Source organism: Falco cherrug, chromosome Z (assembly GCF_023634085.1).
Source record: "Falco cherrug isolate bFalChe1 chromosome Z, bFalChe1.pri, whole genome shotgun sequence".
Lineage (NCBI taxonomy): Eukaryota > Metazoa > Chordata > Aves > Falconiformes > Falconidae > Falco > Falco cherrug.
Genome location: NC_073720.1, coordinates 3,114,854 through 3,128,817, shown reverse-complemented (window position 1 = coordinate 3,128,817; position 13,964 = coordinate 3,114,854). Strand labels below are relative to the sequence as shown.

The 13,964-nt window shown below is 40.7% G+C and overlaps 1 protein-coding gene across 4 annotated transcripts in view; it reads right to left on the bottom strand.

Moving 5' to 3' along the window:
• The window catches only part of DYM (dymeclin), a 213,727-nt gene extending 201,305 nt beyond the window's left edge, over positions 1–12,422 (bottom strand). Inside the window, exons 1-4 of one of the 4 annotated variants that reach the window (XM_055698723.1) lie at positions 12,226–12,422; positions 11,349–11,402; positions 4,576–4,687; positions 24–201 (exon numbers count right to left, since the gene is read on the bottom strand). In XM_055698723.1, coding sequence (XP_055554698.1) covers positions 24–163 — 140 coding nt within the window. In that variant the 5' untranslated portion in view covers positions 164–201; positions 4,576–4,687; positions 11,349–11,402; positions 12,226–12,422. The remainder of the gene's footprint in view (positions 1–23; positions 202–4,575; positions 4,688–11,348; positions 11,403–12,225) is intronic. The other 3 variants (XM_055698722.1, XM_055698724.1, XM_055698725.1) reach the window with 3 other exon arrangements.
• Positions 12,423–13,964: the final 1,542 nt, after the last annotated feature.

The window sequence follows — 13,964 nt, the reverse complement described above, 5'->3', positions numbered from 1 at the left end:
TTCTCCAGCAAGCACCCTCTTACCTATTTGTTGGAGTGGTAAAGCTAAAAGACAGCAGCTGGTTCCAGAACGGGTCATTCTCGGAGATCGGCTCTGCTCCTGACAATTTTTTCAGGTACTCATTTTCTGGAAGCTCACTGATGCTGCTGCTATTCGCTCCCATCTTCTTTATTTGGCAAATCGCTTTCTAAATATTCATTTCTTCAAGTGCGGGGGGGAAAGAAAGAAACATTTAAAGACTTTTGTACAAAAAAGGAATATACAGACCCTGAGTTAGGTATCGGTAATTTTTAGTTCACTGCCTTCAAGAGTTACTGAAATTTAGCACATAGACACATAGGAAGACATTAAAAAGGTTTTCTTTCAACAAACTTAGCACAACAGCATCTTCAGCCGAGACTGTGTTATATACTTCAGTCATCATCTCACTTGCATTTTCCAAAGTTACTCTCAGCAAGAACGCAGTGACTGCTGTATCAATATCAAGGCTGGTACCAGTGGGGGAAACTGTAAGGAACTCACAGTTTAAAAAGAGGTGTCAAGTTGACAAGCTATTAAAAAATGTATTTTCCAAGTGAATATACACAGATAAAAAAATTAATTTTTTTATTAAATTTAATTAAAGAAAAATCCACCACAATGCTATTAAGTATGTGCTAGGGATGCCGCTCCTGGGCTTCTTACAACTTTTCAGGACATCAGCTTCAGTAATCTTTCATCTTTTGAGAAGAAGTAACTATGACTAATAGCTGTAAAAGTTTATATTAAAAAGAAAACCACCAAATACACACCCCGATCAAGATAAAACCACTGTGCAACGTGTTACTGTGTAACCTAAATACTCCTTCCTGAGCTGGCATAAGGCATAAGAACAGGGACAGCTATATTAGAAGATATAAGCCACTAAGCAGCAGCAACTCCTCTCTTGGACTCGACAAAGATACAGGATCTGTTTCAAGAATCACTCCAGTACTGATTCTCTTATACACATCATCTTGGCACAAGCAGGCACAATGGCTACAGAAAAGGCCATTCTAGTAGCAGATAATACTAATAAAGTATAAAAATGAGGAAAAATTAGTAAGAAGAAATTAAGAGATGCAATAAAGAGCTGCAATATTTGCCGCCATCATGGAGGCTATCTGAACTTGTATTCAAGATTGAAGGTGAATGCACAGTAGCCAAATAGTTCAGATACAACAAAATGCCAGCACAGATTGAGAGTACAATATAGGATACTATTAACCAATAAAGAGGTCTTTAAGAAGGGAGATCCTACAAAAATGAGGAAATTGTTTATTATTTTCTAAATTTTGTTTGTAGGGGACATTACAGACTGGGAAAACACTGCACAATCCTTCCCTCCATTCTAGTACTCCATCCTCCACCATCACTATTAGCTGCTCTGGAAGAATGAATGCAGCAAGATTAAACTTTACACCGACTCAGTGTTATCTGCTCTTGTAACAATTCCACTACTGTAACTCTGCCATCATGCACCCAGGGAGCTCTATTTTTATGAAGCAGTTTGGTTTCTACCACCTCCCTTTATATCTGTCCAAAGGGGAGAGAGATATAATAACCCTATAACCCCATATATGCCTTATTTAGCAAAAAGCTCTGAAGACACTGTCTTATAGCATTTGCAGAAGCTTTTTTTTGTAATGGGGACTACCTGCAGGAACAGAAATTTAAAAGTGGCCTATGAGTTAAAAAGGAAGTTTGTGTCAGGGAATTCTGTGGAGAAGCATTAAAGGATTATACGAAGTGATTAGTTTAAGAGGATTTCCAGAACTTTGGTTGAATCACAGAACTCACAGAACAGAATGAATGCATCTAACTTGAACACAAATTTTGCTGTCTCAAAGGAAAAAGCTCACAATGCAGTGTATGCTACCTTTGAAAGAAAGCCAATGAATACTGAAGTTATAGAATAAAGCAGAAGAGAAACCAATTTGTATAATACACAAAAATACTGGATCATCAGTTATAAGAAACAAGGTTCAGCTTGTACATGGACATCTCAGCCCTGCAGTTCTTGGTCTGCACATGTCCAACTACCGCAGAAGTCAACAGCAATGCTGTTGGCCCTGGACTCGTATTTTGGCTTCCCTGCATCTTTAAATGACTTAACAGTCATCCATTTAAACCTTTGTTTCTCAGAGTATAGACAGTTGAAGTCCATGTCTGCCTGTAGTTCCCATCCTCTGCTTGTGCGTTCCAGCTCACGTAAGGAGCAGCTCACTTGCTCCACGATGAACACCCAAGGGAGAAGAGAAACAAGAGGTAGCTGGAGCTCTGCTGGCAAATTCTTCCACCTTAACCTACAACTCTTGAGTTCCCATGCCAGCACACTGACTCTGCCTTACATGTTTATCCTGTTCTCCTAAGACGAGTCACTCTATTCTCACAGCTTGCAGCCGCTCCCAAAGCCCCTCACTGAACCCATTTTCCCAGAAGTATGAGAGCAACGGGAACAGGTTGCAAGCTAGTTCTTGAAAAAACATCTTTCCAGACTTCCTGCAGTATCCCAGTAGATTAAATGCTATTAAAAAAAATCCCCCCAAATAAATAGCGCTTTTAAAGGAAGTTTTAGCTAACTATTTGTTGTCTATTTTCAGAGTCAGCGTCAAATTCACATTGCCCAAGAATGTGCCCACTTCTGTGGCCAAAGCCGTAGTCTCGAGCAAAGAGTGGCTAGCTAGAACCCCTTGGGAGCTCTCCCTGAGCCTCACCACACAGCTGGCTCCTTACAAACTGCAGAGAACATTTTTAATTCCACAGCACTTCCTCAAAGTGACACAAAAAATAAGACACTAGCCGATTTATTTTTTCTTCTAAATGAAATAAACATCAAGCCATTGGGATCTGTCAAAAGGATCCAGTTGCTAGCTTGAGCCCTAAATACTTGTAGAACTAGTTAGTAACTATGTGGACTTTGCAAGCTTTGCCTTCTACTCATTTGTGAGCTAAATCTTACAGCAATCAAATAAACATGCACATTTTTCTCTCTTTGTTATATCCCAGGAGGGTTTTTTTCCCTCTCCTAAGAACATTATATTCACTATACTCCCCTAAAGTGAAAAACTCAGCAAGTTCTACAGAAACCTATTGTAGACAACCATACTTAGAAACATACAATAGTTGTAATAAAACTAACCTAAGTTCCCGATGAAAAGTTAGCCCAAAACGTGCTGAAGTACTCTGAAGTGACTTCATGACGCAGTCTGAGCACGTTGAGTTCCTACAACCTGACCCACCACAGGCCCAGCTTTAAATGAGGCATTTCTAAGGAACTCCAGCTATCAGGTGACAGAAGAAACTAGTCTTTTGTTCAGAATTCATGAATATCCTATAGAACAGATGTCTAAAAATAATTTAATTTTTTTTAAAAAAAATCATTTAGTTTCCTGGTATTTTAACAACAGTAACAGATTAACCCAAATGCTTTAACTTAGACGGTTACATGTTACCCATGATCTCCAACACATTTCCAAGACAAATGCTATCAAATAATACTAAATTAAATTCCAGTCACCACCTTCAGTCATTTTCAAACATGCTATTAAATAGCAAATGTGCTTCTTTTAGTAACAGCTGCCTTTGCTTTTGATTAAGAGGCACTACTGCTGTGCCTCTAACATTCTACACTGGTTAAGCCTGTAGAGGTTCAAGTCTTAGACAACATAACAAGTTGGTCAGTAATTGGAACACAATTACCACAGTATTTCTTAAAAAGTATCTAATCCTTACCTATCCATTATTTTCCCTAAACTTGACTTTCATTACAGCCCCTGCGGCACAGAAAACTGCTCCAGGGGATCCGAAAATCACTTCAGAAGGCAAGGTTAAACAGATTCTGCTTCCTCCTGTGCTGAAGCGGGATAGCCACAAGAAACACCAAATAACAGGAAATCCCCTTTCACTCCAGAGTCAGTCCTAATCCCAGCAGTAAACTGCCAGTGAAATCTATTTTTTTCAAATACACTAAGTAAATGCATGGTTCATAAAAAAACAGTTAAGTCTTCTCCTGAAAAGCAATTAATCTAATTATTTGGTAAAAATATACAGACACAATTTATCACAAGTCATGTAGTTTAACACAGTATTATTACCTCTACCAACAACAATTCTTTCCTTTTAAGCTGGGAACACCCCCAAAGAATCATAACCTGGTCTACAAGTGTCATGCTCTATTAAACCTAACATCTGTTCAGTCCCAGAACTTGGCTCCACAATGCAGAAGCAGATGCTTCACAGCAAACACAAGGGAGTTTGGAATGAGTCCTGATGTGCAAAACAATCCCAAATAGCCAGGAGCAGATATATCCCAAGTTTACTGTCCCTTCTAAGAGATTTTAATATTAATTATTAACAATGTTTACAAGAACGTAATTTTCCCTCTTCAAGTTAAAATCAATTCAGCAATACATATATGCTGTGTCTGAGCTCGTAACTCGAGGTACAGTGTTATGTACTGTTGAACTTGGGAAAAACATCTGTCATGCTCTCTAAGCTTTCTAATTAAATAATTTTAGACAAGTATATAGTTCCATTAAGTATTAAATCTCTTACCGGTCTCACAACATAATTGCCACTGCTGACATTTTGCTAATCCATCCAGTATAGCCAGCGCCCCTTCCAAAACTATCCTTGCCACGACTGTCTGGCTGAGTCTGCAGACAACCTGAATAATAAAGATTAGATATAGTTGTTTGGGTTTTTTTAAATGAGTACTTTACAGTGTAAGAATTTGAGACAGTCATGCAGATGATTTTCCCCATGCCATCTGAGATCTGGTCTCTAGGTCAGTCTTTAGTACAACCATATGAAAATAAATAAAGAAGTAATGTTATTATACATTTGAAAACCTAACAATTTCCATATATAACAGCACTTGGGTTACCTTTATAGTTTGCTGCTTTATGAACTAAGGCAAATGGACATCATTTTCCTTTCAAGCAAAGCAGCCAATATCACTGTAAAGATGAGAACATATGAGATGTAATGCTGCTTATTCAAGTATTAGCAAAGCTGCTACACTGAGGTTTTTGGCTGATTCCTATTTGCATCCAAGAACTGTGAGTTTCAGACCATTTTTCACCCGTAAGACATTAAAATGTCCCACAAAATCCTAACATAAAACTTGCCATGCAGTTACAAGGCTACTGCACTACATATATAATTCTCTACACAGCAGAAGACAGGAGACATATTAACATTAGGTATTATACAGCTCCAGTAGCTGAACTTTACTGTCCATACAATATATTTAAATTCTGCCTACTCATTCATACTATAATAACACTTACACCTAAGGATCAAATCCTTTGTGGACTAAGTATCATACACAACATACCTACACAACTTAATTGGTATCGTACCCACAGATAAAGAACAGTCAAAAAAACCAAAACACCCTAAGTTACATCTTGTAGATGTATATTCATGTGCAGGACCATAGTTAGTGGTCTAAAGCAGCTGCAGAGCCCTCAGGTTTGTTCATGGGAAACACTCATTTAATGTGTTTCATCCTGCTTTACTAGAACAGGGAAAGCTACAGTGAACCAGAAGCCCTGTTTCTTTTGCCTTCTTTAAGATCCTCAACTTTCTGCTCCCAGCAAATCAGCTTGTGTAGCTCACTAGCCTGTTTCTGTCACGGTCTCAATGTTCTGTCCTAGCTTATTCCCAAATTCAAGATTTTACTCCTACTAAAATATTCCTATTTTCCATGCAACGCACGAAATACCTCAAAACATGTCTAGGCACACTGAAAGGGAGGCAGTCAAACCAAAGACAGTGGATCAATTAAGTCCCAGATGATTTGAGCAAGTGCTTGCATGTACTGCTTTAATCTTCACCCGCTGCACCTCAACGCGGCTAAGCCTGTACCATGTTTCATCACATCCCAAAGACTGCAAAATATTCATGATGTAAGAGATGTTATTTCTGTCCACCAGTAAACACCACGCAGCACTTGGGACACAAAAGAAAATAAAAACATGCCGAAAGAAACTATGTCACCTGGACCCTCACTGTATCAAAAAATCAGAATCTTTGTATCGTTAACTAGAATTGCTGCTAGAAATACCTACGGTGTCTGTACAGAACAATTTTCCAAGAGAGAAGTGAATTGGGTACCACACGTACCCAAGGGGACCAGAAAAGGACTAACAGATCTTAAACTGTAGAAATGAGCACCGATACTGTAAAACTAAAGAGATTTTATTTCAGTAGCAAAACTAGTTTCTCTTACCTACATAATCTCTAGTCGCTTTCTGCCCATCTCCAGAAAAGAAGCCAACAAACAGTAAGTAGACCTTACAATTCAAATCACACTTAAGTTAGCTCTTCAAAGCATGCACTTATACATCTGAAAAGCAAAGTGACAAAGCTCCTTTAGTAAGGATGGCTTTCCAGTTTTCCTAGCGTATTGTTTACTCACTTGCACTGCTTGGGGAACTGTTTTGGTGCTGTTAGTGAGGCTAAAAAAATAAACAAAAAAACAGAACCAAGAAATGTGATTTGATCTTTCTTCAAAGATAAAAGCAGTTATATAAATATTTCACTCACACCAAGAGATTCCATTAAACTTCACACACAGTCCAAAAGGAGGTACGAAAGCATCAGAATTGGTGTTACCAATTAAATTGGCAAAATTTTACTAAACAAACCTAATGATGCAGAAATACATAGCAGTAAGAATTTAAGACTGTAAAAGGGATCCTTAGGGAAAAAAAATTAAAAATCTCAACAATCCTCATAATTCAGGAATTTTGCCATTTTTCATCAGAGAAAAGCACCAAAATAACCTTTGTTTCTAAAGGACGTTAATCAGTAAAAATATTTCAGGAATAACTAAATGCCTGGCAACCATCAAAAGCAATCAAACCACTACTAAGAATTCACCTTCTCTTCTACACCGGCCACATATAACCAAGCGGCTAGGGAGATTTCAGAATGGAATAAATGCATTCTTCATGACTACAGATTTTAAATGTTTCCTACTGTTCTTAAGTTAATGAATTACGCAGTAAAGACTGTTCTGCTCATTTCACTTTTCACTGTCCCCATGTACAATTTTCCTCACCTTTCCTACTGCGTATGTGGTGCACTCCTTCCTCTAATCCCCTTTACTCACACCTCTCTTCCACAATGAAAGTGTTCAGCCACATACGAGCACCAAAAAATTAAAAAAAACAAAACACAAACACAAAACCACCGCAAGAAAAAAAGTTCTTGTGCAAAGCAGGAGACAGGCAAGATATTTTTGCAACAAATATAACATACAACCTTTTAAAGAACCTTTGCAACCTGAGGGCAAACACTACCCTTCATAGCTTTCTAGATATTGGTCAAATCCTCTATTTCTCCTCTAACCATTATTTTTCAGACTCTACCAATCCGATGGCTACTGTCTGGGGGCATGAAAGTCTCTGCCATATCTACAATCCTTTAACATATTTTTGCAGCAGCACAGCACACTAACCATTTACCAAGTACCAAAGTATGTTTCCTTACAGCTCATTTTAAGGACAGATATACTTTTGACAGCAATAAGAAATGCAATACAATTATGAAATGGTCCACAAAATGCTTAAATACAAGAAAAATAAAGAAAGCACCATCTTAAGTCTTTAGGTATCTCTCAACATCAATTATCTGACTCTTCCACTGTTTACTTGGCATGGCGAACAGACACAGCATCTTTTTCGGTCCTCCTGGCCGGTAACTTGTTCTAGTGCCTTCCTCTTCTATAGCAAGTGCCTGAACAAAGCAGCACTGCAGTGACATTAGTGCGGTCTTACAGGTTCCACTGAAGCCTAGAGTCTTGCACACAGCAGAAGTGATTAATCTTGATAGATTTACTGCAGGCAAAGAAGGCCTCTCATAGGGAAGGCAAACAGCAGCTGAAAAAACTACTGATGATATACTATGTTTTCTGTTCCAGTTCCTTTTCAACATGCATTTTATGTGGGAGCCAATTGTCAATAAAAGCCTAACTGTGAAGAGCACAATCTGCTTACTTTACATCCCACCTACAGGGCACTTGTCCTGCTCACAGCTGAAAAAGGAGCTTTTCAAGACCTTCTTAGGTAGGGTATTTCAAGCAGAAGAAATCAGATGTGAGCAAGCCCAGACACTGTGGTCATTGACCAAACTGCTCAACAAGAGACGCTATAAATCACCTCTGTCTTTGCCAGTTCACCCGACGGTAATCCCATAGTTTGCTGACTTTTAGTAAAGTGTTCTGAAAAGGAGGTGACAAAAAAATGAAAAAATTAATTCTGTAAGTAAGACCAAGATGTACAGCTTAAGAATTTTCTCAGTGTCATCTCAGGAACCTAGCACACATGTTCTTTCATTCTTTATAATAACATATAATCACTAACCAACAATTACTGTTGTGATAAAATCTACTATAAATTTTGATCCCAAAGGAGATACCTGCTTACTTATCTCAAAATATCTTATTTCAGATGAACAACTAGTCACCTTCACAGCCTTGTCCTGAACTGGAAATACCGACTCATGGCAGAGGGGGTGGGGCTTGCTCTAACCTTTCTGTCAAGTTGTACCAGATCCAAAAAAGCCTGATGTAAAAACGCCATTCCTTCTTACCATTCCAGTCTTTTGCCCCAGAACAAAAACACCTGATACACAGTTCTCAAAAATATGAAAATGTTACATTACAGCATTGGACACCAACAAGTAAATCTATGCTTGTGGCTAACGATAACCTTGTTTGAAGACCTAAATCCCAGAACTATCATGTTTCCATCAACCAGGCATCAGCCCTTACATAAGCACATAGTTGTCAAGTGGGGTAAGAAACCCATTAAGTGACACAATTTATATTAAGGTTGGTTGTCCCATCTCCCCTCAGTCACAATGTTTTGTCAGAGGCCAGACAGCAGGTACTTAGTAAATCTCTTGAAGGAGCTTTTGCTGATGGGACATGTATCCCACAAACACCTTTCTATTATGAAGTTCAGGGAGCTATTTCACTTTCACAGGTAAATAAGCATCTACTGCATTCCAGTACTTCTTTGCATGGTTTACACACATGCAACAAAATATATCTCCAGTTCATTAATACAAAATTTCACAAGACCCCTGGGTAACTCCTTCATTTTGTCCATTTTTCATGCTGCTACACTCCCACACTGTAACACGATACTTGTGGCCAAATCTCCCTGAAGGTTCAAAGGCCTCTAAAATTTGTCATGAACTAAGAAAACTTAAAGCTACAAAAACTATAAAGATCATTTCTCTGACCTCCTATATAATTCCAGTCATAACATTTTATTAAATAATTACTGCATGAAGCCTACTAATTTGAAAGTAGAATTGACAGCACTGGTTTTAGAAATACATCCTATCATAGAGGGAAGGAGAGGTGGTGCGGGGGCAATTAAAAAAACCAAACATATTACTTCTATCCTTACTCTTACACTCCTGTGTCCCAAGCAGAAGTCAGAACTCAAACACCGCGAATGGTTTCTAATACATGCAAGAATAATTTCTTTAATCTGGTTAGCAAAACACCATTAGAAGAGAAGAACGCTGGGTCATGCACACCTTATATTTCTGTGTAAAAGGCTCAACTTTTCTCCACCTGTTAAATAACCGTGACACGTGTATAACATTTTTCAAAAGTTTCAAGAACTAAAAATTCAAATACTTGTCCTGTTCTTTGCAGCGGGCAGATATTTCTTTAGAGGTTTTGTTTGCCCTCACTAGTGAGATTCCTGCTGCCTGCAGGGCAGCTGTACTGGGACTATAAAATGAAAAGAACAAATTTTAACTTTAAACAGGAAAATCAACGATATATGGAGCTTGGGGGGGAAAAAAAAAAAGAAAGACTAACCAGGAATATGCACAACCCATGCTGAGACCTGACTTTACAGCTTGAGAATACACTGCATATCAGTACCAATACTACTGGTTTGACCAGATCCTCTTCCAGTGGCCAAAAAGAGACTTTTATTACCCCAAATACAGCAATGGTTTTCAAAAGCACTATTTTACACAAACTACCTGATAATCTAAGATGGATTATAGCGTTGGAAATTTTGTTCAATAGGGAAACATTTTATGATTATTGATGAATTTGTTGCTCTTTTTTTTAATCATCTTTATAACTCTCTAAAAATCAATTTATAGTAACTCAGTTACTACCATAATTAAAATGGGCAGCTGAGTTGGCTATGACACAAGTTATGCTAAACCTAGCACAATTTAATAATCCAAGTAGCTAGCTTTGGTATAGTTATCTCATTATGGAAGGAATTTTAAGACTACTCTTACACCTATTTGAGATTTTCTCCCCATTTCACTCTCAGACATAAATAAAACTTGCCTAATGTCCAAAGTGACGTTTCAAAAAGAAGAATTCAACTACCTTTTAATACTTAGATGCTCATTAAAAGGTCTGCATTTTTTTTAAATACTGGTATACCTCACTATATTTCAATAGTTATACAATTATTCTGGCATCTGTACTCTTCCCACAATTGGGCATTATGTGTATTTTTACAACTGAGCCATTTGTCTCTGCTTTAAATGTTGCCTACTGCTAGAAATTTATCTACAACATAAAAAATGCATGTTGTACATAAGGCCAAATCTGTTTTGTATGTATCCCTAGTTTTATATTATATTGCACATCATGATTTATATTGCCTACCTCCAGGGTCTACTGCAAATGAAATTACACTTGCCAAAGTGTGCAATTCCTCTAAGGCGTAACAGGCTTTCCACTCTAGAGAATACACTTTGAAGAAATACTGTTATCATCAGAATTTACTTTTAGTATCTTGTCAGTCATCAGCATGTTAGAAACACCCTGGGACCTTCCTATTCATCTGGTAAAAATCAGTGGAAGCAGCAGAGCCATCTAAAGACTAGTATTAATTTGTTACAAATAGTTGTCTACTGAATTTATCACAAAACACTACGTGTTAGAAGCTGTCCTAGTAAAACATCAGCATAGGACTGGAAGAGAAGGAGCTGATGGTTGCTTCAGCCAGGCGAGAGTGCTGAGTAGGGTCCATGACTCCCTAGGCTGCCCACAGGCTTCTGATGATGCAGCTACAGCACGAAGAGAGGAAACAGCCCAAGGGGAGGACAGGAGGCAGCCTTGAGCTGCTGGCCATCTGAGGAGCACCAACACTTTTAAAGTCACCCCAACCAGATCAACTTCAACAGTTTTTACTTGGGAATTGACAAAGTGGGGGATTGCACAACCCAGCGACCTGCATTAGGAAACGGGACCCAACCACTCAGCAGCTTCTTCCCTGCACTCCGAAAGCACTCAATGCAGGAAATATTAACTGTCTACTTACCTCTACAAATACCTCAAATGACCATAATTGCAGCCCAGCATGGGATAATGGCACCTGCAATGAAAGAAATGAGATTACAGCCTGACGAACTGGCTATGCCCAGCACAAAAGATTAAAAAACTAATAAATAAAAAGTCTTTGGCACAAAAGCACACAAGACAAAACCTGATGTCAATTAAGATAAGATAAAAATCCTCTTTTTAAACAAAGTATTTCCTACTCTCGCTAAACCCTATGCTTCGGAAGTATGAAAACAAGCCGGCAAGAGCAACCTGGAGGCAGTGAGAGCCTGAGCAGATCCGTTACACTGCAGCAACCACCCAGCACTATAAAACCACCCCGGTTTACCAAAGCAGAAGGGAAAATAAGATATTTTCTAATCTTTTCATTAATAATAAATGTCATTAAGCATACAGAACAAGGAAGAGAGGTACGACTAAGCATACAGAACAAGGAAGAGAGGTACGACCCTCTCTCGGTCAGGTTCTGACCGCCTGTGAAGGGGCGGCGGGCACAGCTCGGGGCCCTACTGGGACCCCCGAGACCCTGACAGCGGGCGGCGGGAGGCCGCAGCCCCCGGCCCAGGCGGGGACACAGCGGGGCCGGGGCCCCGGCAGAGCCCCAGGAACAACCCGCTGCGACAGTTCTGAGAGTTAACAGCACCCCTCTATCGCGATACGGGGCCGAGCCATGAGGTAACGGGGGGAGGGCGGGGGGGATCGGGACAAGGGGACAACCGGGACGCTCAGGGGCGTGCGGCAGCCACCCGAGCCGGCGCTGAGGGGGGCCAGGGCAGAGCCGCGGAAGTACGCCCGCTCACCGGCCGCCCCCGCCTCAGCGGGGCGGGCCCACAGGTACCGCCGCGGCCCCCGCTTACCCCGTCACGCAGCGCCGCACCACAACGCCGTTCGGCAGGAGGCGGCCGGTACGGGGGTCCCGGCCCGCCAAACCGGGACAGCTCCCGCCGCGGGGCCGCCCTGCCCGTTCCCCTCAGTGGGCCCGCTGCTCCCAGCCGCACGCCGTGGGGGCGCTGCCGACGGCCCCCGCCCGCCTTCCACGTCGCCAACGCGCCGCAGGGCGCAGGCGCGCCGCGCCGGCAGGGCTGAGGGCGGGCTCCGCCGCGGGGCACGCTGGGAAGTGCAGTCCGCCATGAGGCGGCCTAGCCGCCGGCCCCGCTCCACCGTGGGCGGCCTCCCGCCGGTAGAAGGGTTCTCCCGGGAAGGCGGGGAGGCTGGCGACATGGGCTGCAAACCGCAGCCCCTGCGGCACGCCGTTTCAGTCAGTGAGGCGTGAGGTAACTGGAGAAGGAGGATTTACCGGCACGGGCCTGCTTAGCGCATTGCTTGTGCCTCTGGTAACCTCCATCTCTGAAGTATTTTTGTGCCGTCGGTAACTAGTTCTATAAGTACCCGATGGTTCCTTCAAAAGGGAAGCCCTTCCCGATATAATTAGTCCTGAGCATAATCCTGTTCTCACCGTTTGTGACACCAAAAAGGCAGCCACACTCTCACAGGAGCCCATAACCAGGCTGGGCAAGCAAACCACACAGGTATAGAGGTGGGGTATAAGCACTTCAAAGCAAAAATCTTGGGATAGGGTTTGGCCTCATGTCCATACAGCGATTCAGGCCGCCACAGCAATAGGAATGGCACACAGTCAAGAGCGGCTACAAAAGAAGTAGGATTGTATGCACAGAACAGGAGTTGAAAAACCGTCCTCATGGAAAACACAAGCATTGCTACATCTAGCTACATATCAATATATCTATTTACAGCATTTCAAAGAATTCATGTTTCAAATACAACAGTGAAAGAGAACTACAGCACCATGATCTAAAAAAGGTTTCCAAAGCAAGAGAATCACTGTGGTAAACATGGTCTTCTAGACTGTTTCAATTAAACTACTGCGGTCGTGTTCACTGAAAGGCAAAAATAACACCAGTCTATGAAACCCAAAATATGCTTTGGTTCAGTAAGCATGTTCTATCAATCAAGAAAACTGCACAAGAAAGATAATCCCTTCTTTCATGTCTTAGGCAGTTTAATGAAACAGAATTAGTTCTCATTGAAGGCAGATTTAGTTAATCTAAATCTGAATTAAATTTCATTTCCTTTACCTGCAGCCTCTGAAAAGACTGTTCTTTCAACAGTAATGTTCTGCATTGTACAGAAGCCAAGAAGGAATGACTCCGAGAACTGAACCTCAGCAGCATGCCCAACAGCCTGGGGCTTGATCGCTACATTTGGGTAATAACAGCATATTGCTGTCATTAGATCAACTTTGTGGATAGAATTAAATTGTGCTCTACAAACACATTTACATAAAGATCATTTTGCACAGAATTCATCAGTTTAGACATCCTTAGAGGCTTGAACATGTTCTATTTAACTTGCCAGAATTGCCTTTGCTTGCAGAATCAGGCCCATTGAAATGATCAGCAACATAAAACTTTCTCAGCTTTTATTTAAAAATATTTTGCATGTAGTTGCTGTTTTTTAAAGATGTATTTAAGTCCTTGCCATCCAGCTACCTCTGCAAACCAACACACATCACATTTAGACCTTCCCATAAAGAAAAAATATTTTAAATTAGATTTCAATGATAATTTTTCAAATA